This window comes from Phocoena sinus, chromosome 17 (assembly GCF_008692025.1).
Source record: "Phocoena sinus isolate mPhoSin1 chromosome 17, mPhoSin1.pri, whole genome shotgun sequence".
Lineage (NCBI taxonomy): Eukaryota > Metazoa > Chordata > Mammalia > Artiodactyla > Phocoenidae > Phocoena > Phocoena sinus.
Window position 1 is genome coordinate 41,103,069 of NC_045779.1, and position 19,306 is coordinate 41,122,374.

A 19,306-nucleotide genomic window follows, 5' to 3' on the forward strand; every position below is an offset into this window, starting at 1 on the left:
TGCCCTTGCCATAAAAAAAAAAAAAAAAAGACTAGAAAACTAGACAAAACATGTCAGACAACTAATTCATCCATTGGACAACAGGAAGGTGAGGACTGTGATCCCTGGGGTAAAGAAGACCCCTGTGATTGCCCCAGTTTTCTGCCTAAAGGCGTATTTGGGGTCATGGAGCAGGGAGGGAAAACCCAAGCACAACACAGTAGTCTCACTAAGTTACAGGGACGGAGATTAGAGTTCAGGAAGCCTGAGGCAGCTGTGTTTTGTAGGACAGAGCACCAGAGCAAGGAGCTACATAGAAAAAGAACTCCAGAAGTCTGCATAAGGGTCTCCTTGAGTCTTTGCTGCATAGTAAGCTGAGCATGTGTAGGGTAAAATTCCACAAGTATCAGCACAGAACAGCCATCAGGGAGCTGGAGACTGGACAATTCCCAGAGACCTCAGGGCTGGGAAAATTTTGAATTTTCATCAGCCAAAATGGATCAAACTTGTTGAATATGTGGTACATTCAACAGAACAAAGAATAAATGAAACAAATGCAAAACAAATAACAAGATGGTAGACTAAAACGCAAAGCATATCAGTAATTACATTAACATAAATGGACTAAACCCTCTGATTAAAAGATAGGGATGGTCAAACTGACCAAAAAAAATTAGACTTAATTATATGCTATTTGCAAGAAGCACACTTTAAATCTGAAGACACAAGTAGGTTAGAAGTAAGTGGGTGGATAAAAGATATACAGCAAATTCTGAACATGTGAAGCCCATAATAACTGTACTATCCATAAAAGTAAGTATCAAAATAAAGAATATTATTATAGAGAAAAAGGGACATTTTATAAAGATAAAACAGTCTATTCATCAATAAGGCATGTAAATCTTAAATGTGAATGCTCTCAATAACAGAGCTTCAAAAATACATAAAGAAAAAAACGACAGAACCGGGCTTCCCTGGTGGCGCAGTGGTTGAGAGTCCGCCTGCCGATGCAGGGGACACGGGTTCGTGCCCCGGTCCGGGAGGATCCCACGTGCCGCGGAGCGGCTGGGCCCGTGAGCCATGGCCGCTGAGCCTGCGCGTCCGGAGCCTGTGCTCCGCAACGGGAGAGGCCACAACAGTGAGAGGCCCGTGTAGCGCAAAAAAAAAAAGGAACACGAGGGAACTTTTAGCAGCAATGGGAATGTTCTACAACCTGATTGCTGTGGTAGTCACGCAGCTGTCTACATTTGTCAAAACTTGAAGAATGTGCACTTAAAATGGGTATATTTTATAGTATGCAAGAAGGTAATCATTTGTTGTATAAGCAATATTAACACTTATTATCTAACTCTTTCCCAAGATTATACAGTACCTTGAATTCCTTTAGTTCATCTGACAAGTGGGAGATTAGCATGGGTTATCTTGGTCTGATTGAACATCGCAATTGGAATTGACCTTTACATCCCCTGAGCTTTTACAGAACTTTGGATCTCATGTTTTAGCTCTTGGTGTGCCTTTCTTAGCTCCCCTAGTTGGCCTCATAAAGGGCAGGCGCTTGGTACAACTATAACAGTTCTTTACTTAAAACTTTCCCCACAGCTCATTTTGTGAATATAGTTAATGTTGAATGAACGTATTACTGGAGAGCAATTGGGATGGGCTACTTTGGAAAGTCCCGAGTTTCCTGTCAATAGAGGTGTTTAAGAGAAGACTAAACAACTGTATATTAGAAATGTTGTAAAGTGATTCAAACATCAGATGATGTTTGGACTAGAGAAGTTCTTTCCCAGCTCTGATTTATGTAAAAAGAAAGCTTCCAAGGGGATGCAGTGTTTCTTCATAGAGAAAAGAGATTCTAAAAAGTAAGAGGGACAGTAGCCATCCTGACAATCCACCGACAACAGATAGAGTGGGGTTCGCCCTAAATCAACAGAGTGGGATTCAATGCCTGTTACCAAGAATGTGAGGTTGAATTATAAGCAAGGGAAGGATATAATTTTGGAAATGTACAAACCAGATATTCTGTTATGAAATCTAATAGGAGTTTCAAAACACACAGGTTCGTGTGAGAAGTTCCATGGAAAGAAAAGATGGTGGTGATGTGGGCATGAATCACCTGAGGATGGCTGATTCATAGAATTGCCCTTTCACTCCACTCTGTGAGGGCAAGACTACCCACTCCTGAGGACCTTCATCCTTAAGATGAAGGAATGAATTCAGCACAAGGTCTGCACATCCTCTCATCAGACTCCTTTGCTTATCATTGTCATTATAACCTTTAAGTCTAAGTTTACTCACCTGTCAAATGAGAATAATAATAATTAGAGAACCATCATGAGGACTTGATAAGATCATGCGTGTTTAGTTAAGGCCATGACACACAGAAAGTACTTAGTAAATCCTGGCTATGAAAATGGCCATCATTAAACAATATGTCATTGTACATTGCCAGTTATCCAGAGACAATAAGTAGGAGTACCATCTCCAGTCTCTGTACCATGCCCAGAGCGAGACAGCCTGTGCCACCTTGTAACACGCTCATGAACAATCTTTACTGCGTTAAAATCAGAAACTTGGGGAGAATGAGTCTTTCTCCTTTTTAAGTTTTATCTGTAGAGTCCCAAGGAGTTTTGGATGTAAGACTTTATTTTCCAGTCAACCTCATTTCTACGGAGGTGTATTCTACTAGATTGAAAGTTCTATGAAATTCCGTGAGAGCAGACATCTGTAAGTTATACGCATCATTGTTTGCCCAGGGCCTAGCAAGGTACTTGGCACTTAGTAGGAGCTCAGTAGATATCAGGTGAATGAATATGATCTCCTTTCCAAAAACCTTATATACGAGTCACGTTTGACAGAACCCCTAAGTGGCTGCCTTGCTATGCAGCAATGAAGCAAGGTTCGTACATTGGAAGTGTAACTGTGATCCTACTGAGCAGTCATTTAACCTCTTTCCAGCAACTGGAAGATTGTTTCTCAGCTGTATGAAATTAACAAGGAAGTAATTCATGCCTCATGTTCCCTGTTCTTCATAATGAGGTCTTCTTACTAGTTTAATTAGTTAGTAAAGGACAGCATTCTCTTCTTTCCACCTTTTGTCAAGAATTCTAAAGACTTTAAGAAAAATGACTCAGGAGGTGAAACAGCAGGACTCCTGGTATTACTTATAAACTCTGCACTGGAAACGATTTCAGGGTCTGTAGCAGCGAATCTCAAGCACCATTTACCTTGCCCCGTGATGCCGGAGTTTGAGTATAAATGATGGAACAGCTAAGGACATGTTGGCCCACAAAGTAGCATTAGCTTCCTTTATCATCATCAGCCTTTTTTTAAAAAAAAAACCCTCAGAAATGTATAAATTGCAGTTTATCTCACCACAGAAGCATTTAATCAAATGTACTGTAATTATATCTTGAGTGGCTCCTGAGAATATTCACTGTTCCTTCATCATAAGGATTGTCCTAAGAATTACATTAATGAGGGTGAACCATAATAGCATTGGGAATTTAGCTGCGTTTAAATGTTAAATTTACATCTCAGCCTTGCAGATTCCCTATTAATTGGTAGCTCTGGGCCAGGATCTCTTCAGGAGCATTGGCATTTAATGGATATTCCTTGAACCGGTGTTTTACTTGAAGCGAAATGTGTGTTTGCATTAAGAGCATATTCCTTTCCCAGTCTCCTTCTTATACATTTGTTTCCTTTGTTTTGGAATCCACAAAGCTTTGCACGTTTAGCTCACTTTTTTCCCTCACTGTATAACGACTTTTAGAAGGTTAAATTTTAAAAGGTTTTGTGTGTAAAAAAAAAAAAAATTGCATCCCTTTAGCAGACAGTCAATTAATGGGGCTGCATTTAGCTGCCAAATGGGAACCTGCCAGGTGACCAAGAAAGAAAGAGGTTATTTGCATAAATAAAATGAAAGCATATTAGAATAACTGAGCCAACATCCACCAAATTTTTCACCAGTGTCGACCTCGAACTTTACCTGCTTCATTTTCAGGATTATGGTTTGAAGCCAGGACTATTCACCGTGTTTCTATTTTCCTTGTAGTTCTTTCCTCAGAAGTGGAGGAAATGTGACTAATACTTTGCAGCTTTAGCCAAATAGTTTGTGATCTTCCTGTAACCCACTGACTTACACAAAAGCATGGACACACTTATTTTGGATAAATCCATGCTATCTGACACATAAACAAACAATAAAGAATTGAAAGGAGTCTCGAGGCACTCACTCCCAGATCAGTTTTCTTCAATGTCCTGAGCTGCCATGGCACCATCCCCACTTTTCTGGCCATGATTACATGTTATTCATTAGTATTACCTTTCATTATATTTTTAATGCTGTATCTTTTCAGATGGGATTTTTTTTTTTTTTTTTGTAGCAGTTGTACTTTCTTCTGTATGTTTCCTATTTTCTGTGATACAGCTTCCTGTGACCTTCACGCTGTCATATCCAGAAATGAAGAAGCCTATCTTGGTGCAGACTCTCGGTCCATCTAGCCCATAATTCTACTGCTGACAGTGGCCCCCAAAGCCATTTTGTGGAGGACTTGGCTGCCCACCTTGACATGATCCCTAAGATTTTAGGTGCACAGTCTAAAATAATCCCATTTCTCTTTGTAACCTAGCATGGCTTAATCAGCTGTGAATTTAGCTAGATCCCTTTAAAAGGACAAGTTTAGCCTGTCCTACCTACTGGGGAGTGGGTGGGGGGCAGGATGGAGGGAGGGTAATGGAGATCCACAGTGTAACTGGAAGGGCCATTACAGGTTCTCAAGACTGATTTCAGTTCCAAATAGTGATACCAATCCTCGGGTGGACTGTCTTCTAGAGAAATACCCGCTCTTCTGTTCTTTGTCTCATAGCCAGTTAGTTCTCTGTCCACAGCAAAACATTCCCTTCCATCCAATAGCAACTCAATCTTTTTGACTGTCAGTATAGTTTTATCAGTGTTTCTTTGAATGGGTAAAATACCCCCCTTCTCCTTGCTTACAACTTTTTTAAACCTTTTTTAAAGATTGTAAAGATTGTGAAAACAAGCCAACTCTCCCTTTTATAAAAAAAACTATGATCTTTTTTTCCCCATAGACTATGAGCTTCAGTGCTTAATAATAAACCTCTTTTAAAATAAATTTTATAAATCCATCAGCTTGGCCACGTGGCGGTGAGAATCACTGTTCAGAGGTTCATAGAGCCTCCCTTGCAGCCTCTCTCATGGATGAACATCTTCCTATCGACCAGTTGGCCTCCAATACCATAGTCATTTGCAGTGGCTCTCTCCAGCCCCACCATGATCCCCAGGCATTCCTGCCATGCACCTGCCAACCAGCCTTCCAGAATTATTCATAATTCAGTAGAGGAAGTAGGTCTAGAACAGCATGTCCATGTAGTCCTTCCAACTTGTCTCATCCCTTTGTGTCTGCTTGCCAACGGAACGGGAGGTGGCAAACAGACACAAAGGTTTCTGTCTGTCGATACTAACATCCTCCTTCCACTCACAGTGGCTTTGTAACCTTTATGTATCTGTAGCCAGAAATCAAAATCTGTCCATTTGAACACAGTGATGGAAAACCATGTTGATTTTAAGGCTTTCATTATAAACTTCACCCTGGAAACAATCTTTAGAGTCTTTCCAAGTCTGAAGACCCGTAGGCATTGAATGTTCTCACAGTGTGCTCTGTCAGAGACAGTTTTTACTGATGTTTTCTTAGAAGCATCGTTCCCCAGGTATGGAGAGAACTGCCGAGAGGCCTTTACAAGGAGTCAGGCTGGCTCAGGTAGGCGGGAGCTTTATTGACAACAGGCCATGAAAGAAGAGTGGGCAAGAATTTCTGTATGGACAAAGGGAGAATTATAAATTGGGACTGACATATAAACACGAGTAAGATTCAAAAATTCCCCCTCAGAAGAAGTGTCAATATTAGTTTGAGTTACAGAACAAGGTAGAAGGAGAGAGTGGTATAGATGTTTCTTTACAGCTACATATGGAAGCTATGACTACACCTGCACACACATCAAATTATAAACTCAAAGATAAGGAACCGATCATATATGAATGTGATTGTACTTTGAAGGTTTATAGGTGGGTGGTATTAAATTATAATTTTCTGAAAGGCAAAATCATGACTCATGTGGAAGGTGTGAGGCAGGTCAGGGGAGAAATTAGGGTATTAAGGGGTGGGTACATGTTGAAGACAAGTCCAATTTTATATACACACAGATGTGCATATATATGTTTTTATATAGAGACGTATATACATTCATTTATATTAATGTGTGTGTGTGTGTATAAAATTTGTTTTTATTTTCCCCCCAATCCTCCTCATAATTGGGGACCATCCACTACCCTAAAGGGAGAAGGCAGAAGACCAGCCCTTATGTTGGTGAGCAGTTTGCTCAGTGCTGTTAGGGTAATCATGGGTAACATCATGGATGGGGACTGTGAGTTGCTGAACTTTTGAGAAGCAACACGAATGTGATTATTCCTTTAAGGCTGTAGACGGGTGGTATTAAATTATAGTTTTCTACAAGCGGAAATCGTGATTCTCATGCAAATAAAAAATGAACACATGTCAAAGATTTTATTCAATTCATTCATTTATATGGGAATCAGTAAGATAGTCACACCAATTCAAAGAGCATTTGAGAAACTGAGTTTATGTAATTTAATAAGTATTAACCTAAGATTGCTAGGTTAGCTTAAAACTGCTTAACTGGTTAATGTCTTAGAGGCCAATAAACTGTAACCTCTGGAAACAACTGTTCTATGGGACAGAAATAATTTTCATCTGGAAAAAATGAAATAGACTAAATATCTATGAGTTAACATATAACGTCACCAAGTCTGGGACCTTTAATCAGTAGTAAGCAGTGAGTCAAACTAAGTACGTTGTCCTAGAGAATCTTTGCATGGACTTTGCCCTGAATGACATTGATAGGATGTGCTGCCTTATTTTCAAGTTGTGGATGATTTCCCTAACAGTGGTGAAAAGTAGAGGAACATATTGAATAGTACATACTAGAGTGTTTAGATCTCAGCTTCTATGTGAAATATCCCATGTTTTTGGTAACAAGAATCTTCTTATCATTCCCCAAGGCAGCAGCTGAGAGAAGAATCCCCAGAAAATAGGATTTACTTAGCAAAATTGCTGTAGAGAGGGAGAATGAAGCCAGTATTTACCTCTGCTTTGGCCCCATTAGATATTTAACAATTCATTCATTTATCCATACAGTGATTCAACAAACATTTATTGAGCATCTACTGCCTGCCAGGCTTTGGGGAGTAGAGTGAAAAGGACAAAGTCCCTTCCAGTGGGAAAGACAAGCAGCAAATAATGAAATCATTACAAGAATAATATAGTTTTAGGTAGTAGAAGAGTGCTATGAAAGGTAGGGGCGGTGAAGAAGCAGGGTAAGAGGATAACAAATGATTAGAGGGGAGGGGTGGGTTTTAGATGGGATGGTTGTAAGCTCTTAGGAGGATTGGCAGGCCCTGCAGTGTGTGGCCCAGCAAGAGCAGGGGGCTTGGGGTCAGGAGAGGCTCCGCTATCCGTCTTCTGACAGGTAGTCCCAGGCTGCCTGAGCCCACTGTCTGAACATGACGACATCTTCACTCTAGTTCATGGCCCAGGATACCTCCGGTTTGAATTTCCATCTTCTTGTCATGAAGCAAAGTAAGGATGGGGGACCAGAGCTGCGAGTGGAGCAAACAACGCACACACTTCGCCACTGGGGAAAAAGCTGTTACCGATGTCCTGCTTTGAGGCAGGGAGAGAAGGCTCAGCAAACTGGTTAGGAGCACTGCTTTCAGATCAGACACGGCTGGCCTTGAATCCTGTCTCTGCTGCTTTGGCTGTGTGACTTTAGTTACTCAAATCCACTTTCCATCTGTTAATGATGCCTAATGATCACTCCCTCATGGGGGGGTCACTCGGAAAATTAAATGAAATCATCTCCAAAAAGCCCTAGGCACACAGGAGGCCGTCAACAAATAGTACTTTTCCTGTTATTCCCACATTTGGAGAGTCTGTCGTACCATCTTCCTATAGCAGTAATTGATTAGTCTTATTACAGGCGTACGGTTCTTCAACTTTCATTGTCATAGAGTTTAGGTACATGTGAACTGGAGGTCCTCCAGACGTGTTGGTGTTGACCCATGTTCTGTGGTCAAAATTATCCCAGCTAACAATCCACGTTTTCCAAAGAGACGGAAGGTGCGACGCCTTAGTGGCACACCTGAAACTTTGCAGCACAGGCTTGGAAATTCTTGGGTGAGAATTTAGAAACTAAAATTGTAATACTTTTCATGGAGTTGGGATCTGGGACGTTTTTCCATTTCCTGTCTGTCCTTTCCTTTCCTTTGTTTTACTGTTCTTTCCTTTCCCTCTTAGAAGTTGCTTTCTCTTCTGGAGAGCTATGGGTTAGGAAGCTATTAATGAGCTGCGTCTCACTCTAATTTTCAATGAGATTTAATATAGTAGGGATAAAACTGCCCCTTTTGAAAAGAGAGATGATTAAACGTCTGCAAATTCCTTGAATTGATTTTCTAATTGTTTTGGTAATAATGTTTTTCCATTTGATAACGTTGCTGAAAGAAAGAATAATTTTAATTAAACTTTAAATGTAATTTTTTTATTTTATGTGTCCTAGGGAGACTAAGTTTTCTTGTAGGGAATAAGTTAAGACCATAACCTTCTTCTCTAACCTCATAATTATTATGATCAGGAAATGTCTGTAATACATTACACTGTAATTAAATTGCATACCCCAGACTGTGCAAGGTCTGTTTATAAAGGACAAATGGATTTTCCACAGCTGCTCGCCTGTGAGTGCATCCTTCGTGAAACATGCGGCAGCCAATGTACGCACGGAAGTAACAGACTTGAATTTAAATTTTCAAAGCTTTCAAATGTCTTTCAAAATCTCCTCATAACATGAATTGCTTAATTTGTGTACATGAAAACCCACTGATTACATATGAATGAGAGTCAACCTACAGTAAGAGGGGCTATGAGAATCTTTGTGTATTTATCCACCCATCTCTTCAGGAATTAGCAGGTGTTCATTTAATCTTGTTCTGATATCCTGCACAGGCTGCACAGATCCCCATCATTACGGGGATCGTTCTGTGAAGATTGGAATCTTCTGTGAACAGTACGGGGCAGGTCAGGTATTTCTTACGATATTCATTGGACCAGCTTCACCCAGTCGCACAGCTGGAAAATATTTTGTGAGATGAATGTTTACAAAAGAAAAAAAAAGGATTCAGAGAGGAGAGAGAAGAAGGGGGAAGAGAAGGATGAGAAGGAAAAAGAATCCAAACATGGGTCAAGGCGGGGTCACATAGAATAGACCTCATGGTCCAACTGTTCCATCTTTAAGAATCATCATCAGAACTCTGATTTATTAAATAAGAATTTTAAATCCTTCAAGTTTTGTATTGAAATGATCGTGCTGTTGTGGATATACTGGGTTAACCTTGTGGCTACGTAATATCTTATAGTAAAGTATTAACTGAGTGAGTGCTTACTCATCCTCACCAGCATCTTGAACTCGGGTATCATTAGCCCTCACTCATTCATGAGGAGACTGAGGCTGAGTGGCCTTACGTGATTCTCCCAAATTCACCCAGATATTAAGCAGAGGAGGTTGAATTGGAACCCGGTCCTATCTGACTCTAACCCCTATGTTCTCTCAGCTGTATCTCCCTGTCTAGGCCCAATTTCTCCTTGACTGACAAGCTCAAGGATACGTCTTCACATCCTTAAATTCCAGACCTCCCTTAGAACTAACTTCCTAAAGGTGAGCTGTCCTAATCGTGCTGTAATTTGTTTCCGAGGGGTGAATGTTAGCCTTCAGAGCAGGTTCCTTCCTACCAGCTTCACCTTCTAAAAATCATTGGATTTGATTCCCTACCTGTCAGAAGATACTGTGCAATTTGTCCCTAAGGACAGTTAACACTTCCCCCGCCGCCCCCCACCTTGTGACGTCAGGCGCTCTCAGAAATTGCAATGCAGGCTCTCCCTCAGTGCTGGTCTTTTCGATCAAAGACAAAATGTCTCCTTGGAACTGCAGAGACAAAGCTGTAAGGCTGCCAGCAGGCCTGCTCTCCTATCTCCTGTGGCTATCGGTGTTCTCACTGGTGGTACCAGGTCTTCTGGAGTTGTTTCAGTTTTGTCCGTTGCTCATGGGAACTTAGATGATCGCTGAGGAAATGCTTTCCTTAAGTCACTAGTTTTAAAGGGAGGCAGCCAAATTCCCAGCCGTCTGGCAGTCAGTTTCTTTCAGTCTGAGACAGGGAATTTCAGAGGCCTTGAAGAGGGCATGCACAAATATTTCTTGCTTCTATTTTTTCAATATGGAATTTGGAGCCTTGTCTGTCAGCCGTCATGCTGCGTCTTTAGGAAGCTCTAAATGGGAGGAAACCAGCCCCTAGCAAGCTGCACTTTGTCTCTTGGAATTAAATGTCCTTTTCTGTTTCTTGAAATCCACAGTTCTGATTCATCTTCTATCTGCCCTCAGTGACTTCCATTCTTTGAACTCCCTGACTTTGTCCTTAACTTGTGGATGAATCTGACATCCAGCTGATGCTCTCTGGGATCCAGAGAGCACATCCTGCTCACCGGCTTCAACTAGTTCTAAAATGTCATGGTTTCTGTTAAAATGCTTCTAGCTCCTACCAAAGTAAACACACAGATTTGTCTCTCTCGGGTTGTGCTGTGAGTTCACGGCGTAAAGTGTCTTCTGGTTTAAAAATGGACCACTGGGCTTGTCACTGGAAGTTTGGTTATCTTTGTACACATGCTTTCCAGAGAACTTCAGCGGCTGGGTTATCATCATCTGGCCCTGGTCTTTGTCACCTGTCCCCCAAACTGTACTTCCTTCCTAGCCGTCTCCTCACCACCACGATTGTTTACAGAATTCTACCTCCACATTTTTCTGGAATGTCTCCCTAAGGTGCAGCTCCCGTCTCCCCACCTTCCTGCCCATTGGCCCCCAAAGCCTTCCCATTTATGAACTGTGTTCAGTCTATTTTCAGCCTTATTTAGGAACTTTCCAAGATGACGTTAGTTGCCAACTTTCTCTGCCTGTAATTAACCCAAGTTACCCACACGTAATGCTCACGTGTTCTATTCACCTGGAATATCCGTGTCCCCGCCTCGGTCTGTTGACTGACAGCCTAAGTAGTTGTGCTAGATATTCCCCTGCACCACTCCTTATCAAGCCTCACCTTTCTCTACCCTATACTGTGCCGTTGGAGGCTAACGGTTATGGACTGCCCTCTGGCTTATGATTGGGTTTGGCCAAGGGAGGCCTGTAGGATATGAGAGGCACCAGCAGGGGACTGATTCCCTGGCTTCAAACAACCACAGCTCCTCTGGTGACCCTCTCCAACAGATACAACTGCAGCTACAGCTGCTTTCTTCTCTGCTCTTTTAGGCCTAGGGGTGGAAATGGCCTCCCTTGCTTCTCCTTTAGCATCCCTTATTGGTTTTATTTAACCCTGACCACTCTTTGTAAATAATCCTTTCATTAAATTTTCCAAGTTATCTTCTTGGAGTGTCCCATCTGTTTCCTACAAGGGCTCTGACTGATACAGCACCCCCAAGGCCCAGTTCACTTATACACTTCTCTGATTTCATTCATTCATTCAACAAATTCACATTCCTCATCTGTTTGGTGTTACGTTATAGGCATTGGTGACAAGAGTGGAGAACAAAACAGTGGCCTTGCCTTCAGGGAAATTAATTACAATATAGTGGGGAAAACAAATGTGAAACAAGCAGTTATAACGAAGAATGGTGAAGATTACGATAGGAGAAGTATGGAGAGCACGCAACAAGGGGACCTAGTCTAGGGGTCAGAGAAGGTCATTCAACAACATAAGGTATCCACTATTTTTTGTCCTTTGCCCATAGCACTCAGTGCATTCTGATTGTGTTATTATTTGTGGACACATTTTCTCTGCCTCTACTGCAGAATAAGCTTTTGAGAGCAGAGACTGTCTTTTTCACCTTTATGTCTTAGCCCACTGCCTAGAATGTTGTAGGAACTCAAGTATTTGTCCAGTTGAATTGGACTGAGCTTTCTGAACACTTATGAACCTCAGCTCCAGCCCACCCACTGAAGGTTGTACATTATTAGGCTGGATAATGGTGAGATCCCACCCTTTCAGAGCTATCGGAACAACAGAAAACATGTTTTACTAGTTGAAAAAGAAAAATCACTGAAGAGGAAGAGCCTCCTCAACACAGGTGAAGGGTCTGATTGACAGATGTTATCAACCTAATACACCCTGTTTTGGATATCTGCTGACTGACTGACTGACAGGCATTGGAGTCATTAATTGTCAGGGTTGAGAGTTGAGCTTTCTTTTATATGTTTGTTTTGCATCACTGGCTTGTGTTGTGTCTGTTGGATAGCAACATAGCTGAACTCAATGTGAAATATGAATGAATGGAGGGAGATCCATGTCCTACTCCAGAGCAAGGAGTCTGGGGAGATAAGTAGGGGAAAACCTTGGTACAAAGTTTTTAAAACCTGGGTCAGTGTAGAGAAAATCTGGACAGCACCCTGAGGCAACAGAGGGCTCAGGAACAAAGAGCAGGAAGTAGAGGACTGGGAGAAGAGAACTCTGGCAGTATGGTAGGCCAGAAGTTCTCAGACATCTAGCTCCCCCTGCCAAAAATAATTGTTGGATGAAACAATAACTCTTTCTATAATACATGGCTTAGTAAGGCAAAGTAAGGGAATTCTTCAGGGGTGAAAAATGACGAAGTGAGAATCTGTAAGAGGTAAGGAAACTCCAGAGCCTTTGTCTAAGGGTATCTGCCAATCCCTGTTCTCCTAGAGCGTGGGTTTTAATGAGGCGTGAGTGTGTCTGGGACAGGAGACAAAACTTGGGGCCCTAGTGTCCTTATATAAGGTATTGATTAACTTTAAATAAATATGTAAGCCATATCAATCATCTGAGGTCTCCACTGAGAGAACTGAAATAAAGTGTGTAACTTCCAAATGAGTAGAGTTGGGGTGGGGGAAGGAATGATAGGAGGGAAAAAAAAAAAAATCAACACAAAGGAGAGCAAGAAAGAAAAGGAAAAAAAAACAAACTTAGAAAACAAATGAACAAATAGCAGAAAACTAAGATGAAATAAATGAGTCCAATTTAACAATAATCACGAGCTACATAAATGAATTATAATCTCCAGTTAAAAATCAAAGATTGTTAGACTAGATTTTAAGAATTCAACTTTAAACGATCCGTAAGAGAAACCCCTATAAATATAAGGACAGAGGCAGATTGCAAGTAAATTGATGGGAAGAGACATACAAAGAATGAGGTTAAAAAAAGGAGATAGATATAGCTATATTAAATATTACGTAAAACTAGACTTCAAGACAAAAAGCACTACTACAAATGGCGAGGATGACTACATATTAATAAAGATGCTCAAGCTGGAACAAAGTGAGAGAGTAGCATTGACATATATACACTACCAAATGTAAAATAGTTAGTGGGAAGCAGGTGCATAGCTCAAGGAGATCAGCTCTGTGCCTTGGAACCACCTAGAGGGGTGGGATAGGGAGGGTGGGAGGGAGACGCAAGAGGGTGGGGATATGGGGATATATGTATACATATAGCTGATTTTCTCTGTTATACAGCAGAAACTAACACAACATTGTAAAGCAGTCATACTCCAATGAAGACATTAAAATAAATAAAGATGTTCAATTCACCAGGAAGATGTAATTCTAAGTTTATGTGCTCCTAAGAGAATAACTTTGAAATATATAAAAAAGAAATTGCTGGAACTACAAGAAAAATAAACACATCCCAAATCACAGGTCATTTTCACACATCTCTCTCAAAATTGATAAACCAAATAGACAATAAATCAGTAAGGAGTTAACAGATTTGAAGAATACAATTAACAGGCTTGTTTTAATGCACAGACACAATACACTGAAAGCACATTCTTTTCAACACATGTAACATTTATAAAATGGATCATCCAATAGGCCACGGAGAAAATCTCAGCAAAACTCAAAGAATTTGTATCATATAGCCCACATCCTCTAACAGTTAAATTGGAAGTCAAAAATGAAAAAATAACTAAGGAAACCCCATACCTTTGAAAATTAAAAAACACATTCTAACTCATGCGTCAAAGAAGAAAATCAAAGTAGGACTTACTAAATATTTAGAACTAAGTGATCATGAAAATACTCATCAGAATTGGTGGGGTATAGAGAGCTAAAGCAGTAATAGGGGAAAGATGGTAGCCTTACTGCTTATGTCAGTGACACGGAAAGTGTGCCAAGTGATAAACTGTGCATTCAAGTCAAGAAGTTAAAAAAACAAAAGTGAATCAACCTAAGAATAAGGAGGGAAATAATAAATATGAGTAAAAATCAATGAAAGAAAACTGCTATACATTAGAGAATGTCCCCCCAAAACAAGATTGTCTCTTTTTATTGAAAGAGTAACACAGCTGACAAACTGCTGGCAAGATTGATGAACAAAAAAGAGAGAAGACTCTAATAACCAGTATCAGGAATGAAAAAGCGTACTCCCTATAGGTGCTGCAGACATAAACAAAGATAAAAACAGGATATTACTGACAACTTTATGCTGATTATTGAACATTTGGAAAAACTCACACATTCCTAGAAAAGTGTAATTTCCAAAGTTAATTCAAGAAGAACCATAAAACCTGAATAACCCAATAACCAGGATAGGAATTGAATCATTAGTTAAAATTCTTACCATAAAGAAAGTATCAGACCTAGATAGTTTTGTAAGGAGTTCTACAAAATGACCAGGAAATAAATCATTCTAATCTTACACAAACTATTCCAGAGTACAGAAAAAGAAGGATCACTTGCCCATTTTATGAATCAGATATATATCCTTGATACTAAAAATGGAAAGCCACAAACAGAAAATGCAAATTTTTTTAAATGTATAATTTACAGTTGCAACAAAAAGTATAAGCCGTGGAGGAAAGAAAACTAACAAAAGCCATGCCAAACTGTATTACAAAACTTCAAAGACATTACAGAAGACTTAATAAATAGGAACATATCAACACACCATTTTCATGGATAAAAACACAGTATCCTAATATAAAGATGCTAGTTCTCCCCAAATTGATACATAGATTAACACAATTCCCATCGAAATCCAAAAATATTTTTCGTACAATTTTAAAATGATCCTAAACTTTATCTGAAAGAGCAAACGGTCAAGAATAGTAAGATATTCCTGAGGGAGAAGAAAGAGAAAGTGAGGGAACTTGCCCTGCCAGATAACAAGAATTAGAATGCAATGGTAGTTAAGATACTGTGATATTGTTTTGGGAATAGACAAACAGACCACTGGAACAGAATTAGAAAGCCCCCAAACAAAGCAACAGGGAAATCTGATATATGCCAAAGTTGATACTGCAGACCAGCGGGGAAAGAGGATGTATTAGCCAAATTTTGCTGGAACAACTAAAAATAAAAAAAGCCTACCCCACACCAAAATGAATTCCAATTCTAAATGAATGAAGAACTTAAAAATGAAAAGCAAAACTTTAAAAGTTTTAGAATAAGACCCCAGAGACTATTTTTGTGATATAAGAGTAGGGAGGATTTCTTAAACAAGATATAAAAAATAAAAATCATAAAGGAAAGGATTCATAAATTCAACTATATTAAAAGTAAGAACATCTATTCATCTAAATGCATGATAAACAGAGTGAAAAGAGCCACAAACTGGGAAGTGATTTATATAAACCAACGACCAACAAAAGATTAGTATCTAAAATATATCAAGAACGCCTACAGATCAATAAGAAAAGACAAACAAGTCAATTCAAAAATGGGCAAGGGGGGCTTCCCTGGTAGCGCAGTGGTTGAGAGTCCGCCTGCCGATGCAGGGGACACGGGTTCGTGCCCCGGTCTGGGAAGATCCCACGTGCCACGGAGCAGCTGGGCCCGTGGGCCATGGCCGCTGAGCCTGCGCGTCCGGAGCCTGTGGTCCGCAGCAGGAGAGGCCACAACAGTGAGAGGACAGCGTACCGCAGGAAAAAAAAAAAAAAAAAAAAGGGCAAGGGGCATGAACAGGCATTTTCCAAAAGAGAAAACATAAATGACAAAAAATGCGTATGTGAAAACATGCTCAGTCTCATTAATAATTTAAAAAATTAAAACCTTATGAGGTAATATTTCACACCTAGCAGATTAGCAAAACTTAGCCTGACAACACCAAGTGCTAGAGAGGATGTGAAGCAAGAGAAAGACTCATATACTGACAATGGGAGGATAAACTGAAAAGGAAAACATTTTGGACCTGCATGATGAAATTAAGCACACATGTGGCTCTATAGCCCAGCAGTTCCACTCCTACATTTAGACCCTAGAGAGTGTTGATTATATTTATTTGGTAAAACTATAAAGAAAAGCAATGAGTGGTTATTACGCAAGCAGAACAGGATAGTGGGCGCCTCCCTCCTCTGGAGGGAGGAGAGGATCCATGGGGTGGGGTGGGGTGGGGTGGGGTGGGGTGGGGCGGGTGGGAGAGAGCTCATAAGATGGGCTTCAAAGGTACTGGTGATATTCTTGCATTGAATCATGGACATACGTGAACTCTTATCTTGTCACCGTTTATAATATACGTTATGTTCTCTACAATCTTATGTACGTATGGTACTATATTTCATAATAAAATGGTAAGTAAATAAATAAATTAGTTCCAGAGGCTAAAGAACTGCAGTTGGAACCCACAGAATGGGCCAGGTAGGTTCCAAAGGATGACTAGGAGGTGTGAAGATACCTCGAGGCTCTGATCCATGGCTGAAACTAGAGAAAAGCTTCACTAGAGTGACAAGAAAGCTCTTAAGTGGGGCGGAGGCTCCTGCTGGTGCCCTTGGAGGTTGCTGGGAAATTTTATTGGAAGTAAATGAATGATTTGAGAAGAAAAACTTGAGCAAAGGAGTACTGACTTTCTTTTGTATCCGGGGAGGTAAAAAATGTGCTCTCCTAATACGAAAAAATACTGTCTCTTTATAAATAAAGAGGGTATCGTATCACTTGCTTTGCAAATAAAGTTTATTTTTCTTTGGGTAGCAGGAAGTCCAGAAGAAGGCAGTGTAGAGCTTATTCAATGGGCTTGCAATATTTTCTAAATCCAGGCTCCTTCTGTCTTTCCACTCTGCCATTTTTAGTGTGTGGGCTTTTTGCCCCCTGCAGTTCCAAACTTCTCATCTAATTCAGCATGAGGGCATTTTACTGACTCTTGTCAGCCAAGTAAAGGCTTTCCTAGAACTCACCCACCGCCTGCCACTTCATATCCTAGTAGTCAGAACAATGTCACATGGCCATTTCTTGCTGCAAGAGAGGCTGGGAACATCATTATTTTGCCATCGCAGCCTGTATAATAGGATCAGGGAAGGGGGCAGTGGTTTCTGAGCTGCTATTCAGCAATGCCTGTCAAAATACTTCACTAAGAATTCTTCCTCTTTTTTCCCCAGGAGCCAGTCTACTTGATGACCTATATAAATATTTCTCCTTCCATCACTCCCATGGAGACACCATGACTGTCATGGATCCAAAGCAGATGAATGTTGCTGCTGCTGTTTGGGCTGTTGTCTCTTATGTCATTGCAGACATGGAAGAAATGCTGCCCAGGTCTTAGCAAGAGCAAGAGAGAAGGCACTTTTGTCCTTTCTGGCCAGGAATCCTGGGTCTGCAGCTTCAAGGAGCCCCGCTTCACCTAACAATTTTATGTGGTCATTTACAAAGCACAACACTTTTTCATACTTTCTGATATCATGTTTCTTGATACTTTCCAAATTCTCTGTTCCTAGTGTAAGGAATAAGCCCCACCCCCACAAAGGATCAGCCAATGGTAGGGATCACAGTGAGGGAATTTCTTTATACCACATATTAAAAATACTGTTTCTACTTTGAAAGTAAATACTGGATAAAGCTTTGGAAGACCTCTGGCTTTTATGCATGTATTTACGAACATTAATTACAGTGACCAATATTTTGTTAAGTTATTCATTGAAGGAGTAGAGGAGTACACAATTGTAGTACAGTCTTAATTGACTGTACGGAGGCATCTGGCTTTCTAATTTGTACATTTTTATATTATTAGAATTTTTTAATGAGGTTAAAATTTTTTTAATTCACAGAAAGAAGTCACCATTTGGGGAAAAAATCAAGTATGTAAAATCCAGTTGCCTTATTAAAGATCTGTCACCAAACAAATGATAATACTATTTTACATTTATGTTTTATATATTTCACGTAATATATTTATGAAGTTGGGGCTTATTCACATTTTGCTGATAACAAGTTGGAAGCTCAGAGAAGCTAAATCATATTCACAGAGCAAAACACTGATCCCCTTCTACTCTGGGAATAATCTCTACTATTCTTACACACACACTGTCCAGTATTCAGTTTAAAAAATTACAAGACACACCCAAAAATGCAAGAAAAACTCATTGTCAAGAGTTGAAGCAATTAAGAAAACCAGACAATAGAGATAACTCAGATGTTGGAATATCAGAGAGGAACTTTAACATAACTGTGATTAATAGGTTACATTCTAGTGAGAAAATGGGTCTATATACATGAACAGGAGAATTTCAACAGAAAGATGAAAACTATAAAATGGAATCAAATGCAAATACTAAAATAAAAAATACAACATCAGAGATGGAGAATTTCCTTGCTGGGCTCATCAGCAGACTGGATAAAACTGAGGAAAGAATCAACAAACTTGAAAACAGATCAATAAAAATTATCCAAACTAAAACACCGAGAAAGAAAAGTGAAGGAAAACAAACACCAGAATGGATCATTAGACTGTGATCTAATATATATGTGGCCTAATATACATGTAACTGAATTCTTAGAAGGAGAAGACAAAGTATCAGTTTTATTAATGGTGATGATTAAAAAGGCCTTTCATTTCTGGCAAGGCTGCCGACTGGTACACTGACTGACACACTGAAAACTAAAGATGTTGGATGACATCTGAGAAACACTTCCTTAAATATGTGACTTAACTGATTAAAAGGTAAAGAATATTAGACAGAAAATTAAGTGGAGGCATGAACCAAGATGATATATAGCACATTAAACCAGCTTTTCTTTTTGAGAAAATATGCAGAATGTGGTGAACTTAAATTTCTATTTTCACAGCTTTTAGTGGCTCAGGGGACTATAGACAAATCCCATATTAGGGACACTAGAGAACCCCAATGAAACTGGAACCCCAAAGGATTATAGCTCAATACAATGGTGAACTAAAAATAACTCTGAGGAC

The 19,306-nt window shown here is 39.9% G+C and overlaps 1 protein-coding gene across 2 annotated transcripts in view; it reads left to right on the plus strand.

Annotated features, from left to right (window-relative positions):
• Positions 1-18,958, plus strand: part of CPQ (carboxypeptidase Q) — a 478,941-nt gene extending 459,983 nt beyond the window's left edge. For both annotated transcript variants that reach the window (XM_032609957.1, XM_032609956.1), the window contains exon 9: positions 17,499-18,958. In XM_032609957.1, coding sequence (XP_032465848.1) covers positions 17,499-17,662 — 164 coding nt within the window. In that variant the 3' untranslated portion in view covers positions 17,663-18,958. The remainder of the gene's footprint in view (positions 1-17,498) is intronic.
• The last annotated feature ends 348 nt before the right edge of the window (positions 18,959-19,306 follow it).